General features: G+C 51.3%; 1 protein-coding gene across 1 annotated transcript; it reads right to left on the bottom strand.

Annotated features, from left to right (window-relative positions):
* Window positions 1–1,428: 1,428 nt before the first annotated feature.
* On the bottom strand, window positions 1,429–2,628 carry PRR30 (proline rich 30). Its single transcript, XM_036872585.1, has one exon. It carries the CDS (start codon window positions 2,626–2,628, stop codon window positions 1,429–1,431), a length of 1,200 nt encoding a protein of 399 aa, XP_036728480.1.
* Window positions 2,629–5,608: the final 2,980 nt, after the last annotated feature.

Here is a 5,608-nt window from a genome sequence, read left to right as displayed (position 1 = left end):
GCAGAGCCGCCAATACGCGTCAGCACTAGCCGGCCGCGGGCAGGCGGAGCCTCAGCTCCAGGATGCCGTTCTCCGCCCGCTTGTGACGGCAGACTCCGCCATCTTTTTGCGGGGCGTTGGGGGCGCGCACCAGCTACAAGAAAATGTCTTGTTCTGCAGGAGCGGGGGTGGGGGGGTGGAGGGGGGTGGAGGGGGGTGGGGGGATGGGGTGTGGTGGGGGGGGGGGGGTGGGGGGGGGTGGTGGGGGGTGGGGGGGGGGGGGGGGTGGGGGGTGGGGGGTGGGGGGTTGGAGGGGGGTGGGGGGGTGGGGGGGTGGGGGGGCGGGGACGGGGTGTGCTAATGAAGGTTAAGGAGGGTTAATAAGCCTTTAATAAAGATATCCGTGGATTAGGACTGTCCACACTTCAGGAGTGATACGCAGACTCGTCAAGCGCAGCCTTTACGTTTACCCCAGAGACGAAGTGATTTATCCAAGGTCACACTCCAGAAAGTGACCTCTCTCTCTTGCTTCTTAATGGACGCAGCGTGGACTTTAAAACAAACCTGGCTTCAAATCCCAATTCCACGGCTTCCTAGTATGAGGAAACCACTATTTAACTTCACGGTTAACACCTAGACTCCGTAGTTGGCAGAGGTGGGAATTGGCCATTCTCGAGGCTCCACACCCGCTCCTGCACCTTTTGTGGGTGGGGACAGCTCCCCTCTGATACTCTCAGAGATAGGCAGCTCAGCCCCCAGGTAGGGCAGGTGTCTGCCTCGCAGCCCACCCTCCTGAGGGGGCCCTTGGATTTCTGATCTCCAACGTGAGGACCCCGTGTTTCTCTGCAGTGAACGCTAGGCTTGCCCTTCCCTGCAAGGAGGCACCTCCTGCTGCTCCCCTGGCCTTATCAGCATGAATCCTTTTAATCTAAGGTGCAGCCAGAGGAAGGGGCCCAGTGGCTTCATCTCTGGGGATGCCATTATCTGTCCCAACAAATCGAATTAAATGGGTGGAGGGCCTGGCAGAGCCCTCTGCACATCTCAGGTGCTCAGGGCTTATGGGTCCCTTGCCCTTCTCAGATATATGGCACTCACCCTCCTTGGTCATTCTGTTTCCTTTGACTCTCCTCCACCCCTTGTTGGGTTCTGGTCACCCTGAAGGTACAGCCACCCACAGGATCTGCTCAGCAAGACACAAACACAAGTTTTGCAGGGTCAGGCTTTATTGGATACACTGAAGGCTGAGTGGGGCCTCGGCTGCCCTTGGTCCTCTTCAGCCAGGAGAAAGCAGACTCCACAAGGGGCTCCCAGGGTTCAGGGCTGGAGAACACACCTGACCTCCAGCCAGCCAGCCCTTCAGAGTGTCTCGGGAGCTCCCTGAGATCTGGGGCCGGGCAGGGATGGGGTGGTTCGGAGGAGGTGCTCCAGGGAGCCTCCGTGGCTCTGGCACTAGAGTGGTGACTTTCGGGGAATGGGCTCTGGAGAGGCAGGCCTCTTTGAGGCAGAGGAAGGTCTGGGCTTCAGGGAGACAGTGGCCTGTTTTGGTGCCTGAGTCTGAGACCCTGAACAGCACATGGAGTTTGGTGATTGAGGGCCTACAGACCTGAAGCTCCCGTTCTGGGAGGGGGTGCCTGGACCTAGATCTGCCTGGGCCTGAGCTGCTGGGGCTTGAGATGCCTGGGCTTGACACCCACGGGCCTGAGCAGCCTCTCCCCGAGGCCCTACTTCCTCCGGCCTTCTTTCTGCCAACAGATGCAAGGCCCTGGCCTGGCCCCGAGGCAGGCGGAGGCCAAAGCCAATGCCGATGCGCAGTGGTCCGGATTCCCGGCCCTGCGCACAGGGCAGTAGTTGGGGGAAAGCAAGTAGCCTGGGTCCAGTCCTGTACCTGGGGATAGGGCAAGAGGGGCTGCGGGGCCGGAGACACACCAGACAGACAGGATACTCCACGACCGGGGCCTTGCCGGTTTTGCCTTGCCACAGGCGCTGCAGAAGCAGTAGCCGCAGGTCGTGGGCGATACGGCGGTGCCCCAGATGAACAACCAGGGCCTGGGCCAGGGCTCCTGGGTCCCTGAACTCTGCAGGGTCCCTCTCGCTTGCCACGTATCCCCCCTCCCCCCCAGGGGACCCGGTGTTCCTGTACTGATGCGAGTGGCATGTCTGGCTGTTAGAGTGAACCCCACAAGAAGGTAGACTGGGGCTTGGGGAGGTGAGAGTGGACCTAGGTAGGTCTTCGGGGTGGGAAGGAGACTGGCAACGTGAGCCCAGGAGAGAGGAGTTCTGTGGCTGAGAGGGAGAAGAGGAGTGAGTGAGAGTAGGAGATGGGTATAGCCAGTGGGAGGGCGAGGAAGAACGTGGTGGGGAGAAAGAGAGGCAATTCTGATGAAAGAAAGAAGGGGAACTTGGGAGAGAAGAAGAGTAGGGATGTAGGACAAAGTCCGAATTTGAGTCAGAAGAGTAGAAATGGGAGCCTGCAGAGTGGGACCATGGGGGAGGAGAGCAAGGTGGGTGGGTGTGACGGAGTGATTGTTGGGGAGGTTGAGGTCGTAGGTTGCAGGGAAGGGAGTCCACAATTTGTGAGGGGCCCCGAGGAGGGTGCCCAGGGGGTGCTGCGTTCTGTAGCAGCACTTGGTCCTTGTTTTGAGTCAACATTGCCTTGAATCCAGAGGAGAGTGGAGCGTCAAGCCCAGAGATTAGAGACCTGTCAGACGCAGGACCAGTATCTCTGGGGCCAGAAGTGGCTGAGAAATCAAGGCCTTCTGTGCACAGAATGTGGCTCCAGCCTGGTGTTAGTAGGACTGTTGGTGGCAAGCCAAGGAGACACCCAGCCCTGGAGCACCAGCTTCTCTGGGTGTTCAGACGGGAGCTTGGCTCTAAACTTGCCTTCTCACTTCTTTGCAGTAGGCCAGTGATGAGGAATGGAGGGGATGGAGAATCAGGACTGACTCTTGGGAGCTGAACGACAGCAGAAGTTATCTGGGTGGGCCAGGGAGGAAGACACAGCCCATAGGATCTGTAGAGAAAGAAACAGAGCCCAAGATATTGGGAGACTGGGTCCATTTCTGGCTCTGGCTTATGTACCATGCAGGCTGGTTCACCAAGGCCCTAAATCCATGTCAACTTTGGGGTCAGAAGAGCTGGCAAAAAGCTCCAGAGAAGGTAAGAGCTAAGGAGGAGAGGAGTAGGGAAGGACGGTAGGATGGATAGGTTGGAGTTAGAGGAGGGGGCTTGGGAGATGGGGACGGAGATGGGACTAGGAATTGAGGGTGTTCTGGTGCTGTGAGCTCTTACCGATGAGGGTTCCTCTGGGCTGTGTTTCTCAAGGCACTTCAGTGGTGTGGGACCTGGGAGAGAGAGGAACAGAGTCAACAAATGGTGGGTACGCCCCTTTCTGCCCCCAGCGTCTGTCACCCAAAACTCACTCTGACCAAGAGTTCTGTCTGAGCCTTGCCCTCCGTCCTCCTTCAGCCAGGCGGAGGTCTTCTGTTACCAGGTTTTTGTTCTCCTAAACCTGAATCAGAGATTCTGCAAGCATCCTGGTTTCCTGGCACTCTGGTTGCCCTAATCCCTGTCTTCCCTAATGCTGATGTCCTCTGGCTCAGTCTGGCCCCAGCCGAGATGGCTTTTCACGCTCAGTAGCAGCAGTAGCAGTGGGGCTAGCTGGTGAAAGCCTCTGGGAGGTGGGCAATTTGTCCCAACAGCCCTCAGGAGCTGGGAGCTGACAGCCCCATTTCCTGGGGCCGTTGTCCCTGGCATCTAGTGCCTATGTCACAGAGGTCAGGGGCTGACATCATAGACTCTCCTCTTCAAGGCTCTAGAACCTTCTCTCAGAGATCATCCAAAGGCTGGCCCTTGATAAAACTGAAGCAAGCAAAATTCTTTGGGGCATTCAGTCTCTCCTTCAGGGCCTAGCCCCCACCTCTGCTCTCTGCCCATATACTTTACAGTTCCCACCACCTCCTCCATCCAGGCATCTCCCCAACTGTACAGCCTATCTGGGCTGGACCCTCCCTTCAACTTCCTGTTTTCTTTGCTTTCTGAGCAGTGGTTCATGCTCCACACCTTTTCCCCCCTTGGGATAATGCTTATATGTTTGCTTTTTTTTTAAAAATTAGTTATGTTCTACAGTTTTTTAGCTTTACTGAGGTATAATTCACAACTAAAATTTGTAATACCTTCAAAGTGTACATAAGGATGATTTGATACATTGTGAAAGGAATCCTCTTAACTGTTAATTAACACATCCTTCACCTCATATACTTACATCTATATTTTGGGGGGGAGGTGAGGACATTTAAGTTTTACTCTCTTTGGATATGCTTATATGTTTTAATATCTATTTTCTTAATCGCTTTGTTGAGATGTAATTCACATACCATACCATTCACCCATTTAAAGTGTGCGATTCACTGTTTTTCCAGTATACTCACAGGGTTGTGCAACCATCACTGCAATCTAATTGTAGAACATTTTTATATCCCCCCAAAAGAAATCTCACACCCATAGTCACTCCTCATTCCTCCCTCTCCCCAGTCCCTGGAAACTATAAATCTACTTTCTGTTTCTATGGATTTGCATATTTCAGACATTTCATATGAGTGGAATCATACAATATGTGACCTTTTGTGTCTGACTTCTTTCACTTAACGTTATGCTTTCAAGGTTCCTTCATGTTGTAGCATGTATCGTTACTTTATTCCTTTTTATTGCCAAATAATATTCCTTTATATGGTTATACCACATTTTGTTTTCCCATTCAGTTATTTTTGAATATTTGAATTTTATTTTATTTATTTTTTATACAGCAGGTTCTTATTAGTTATCCATTTTATACATATTAGTGTATGTATGTCAATCCCAATCTCCCAATTCAACCCACCACCACCACCACCCCTGCCGCTTTCCCCCCTTGGTGTCCATATGTTTGTTCTCTACATCTGTGTCTCTATTTCTGCCTTGCAAACCAGTTCATCTGTACCATTTTTCTAGATTCCACATACATGCGTTAATATACAATATTTGTTTTTCTCTTTCTGACTTACTTCACTCTGTATGAGTCTCTAGATCCATCCATGTCTCTACAAATGACCCAATTTCTTTCCTTTTTATGGCTGAGTAATATTCCATTGTATATATGTACCACATCTTCTTTATCCATTCATCTGTCAATGGACATTTAGGTTTCTTCCATGTCCTGGCTATTGTAAATAGAGCTGCAATGAACATTGTGGTACATGACTCTTTTTGAATTATGGTTTTCTCTGGGTATATGCCCAGTAGTGGGATTGCTGGGTCATATGGTAATTCTATTTTTAGTTTTTTAAGGAACCTCCATACTGTTCTCCATAGTGGCTGTATCAATTTACATTCCCACCAACAGTGCAAGAGGGTTCCCTTTTCTTCACACCCTCTCTAGCATTTGTTGTTTGTAGATTTTCCCATTCAGTTTTGTTGTTTTTACTTTTTTGGCAATTATGAACAATGCTGCTATGACCATTCTTGTACAAGTTTTGTATGGACGTATGTTTTCATTTCTCTTGAGTAGATACCTATAAGTAGAATTGCTGAATCACATAATAAGTCTATATTTAACATTTTGAGAAACTGCCAAACTGTCGTCCAAATTAATTTA

This window comes from Balaenoptera musculus, chromosome 13 (genome assembly GCF_009873245.2).
Source record: "Balaenoptera musculus isolate JJ_BM4_2016_0621 chromosome 13, mBalMus1.pri.v3, whole genome shotgun sequence".
In the NCBI taxonomy this organism is placed as follows: Eukaryota; Metazoa; Chordata; class Mammalia; order Artiodactyla; family Balaenopteridae; genus Balaenoptera; species Balaenoptera musculus.
This window is presented reverse-complemented; position numbering and strand designations above follow the sequence as displayed.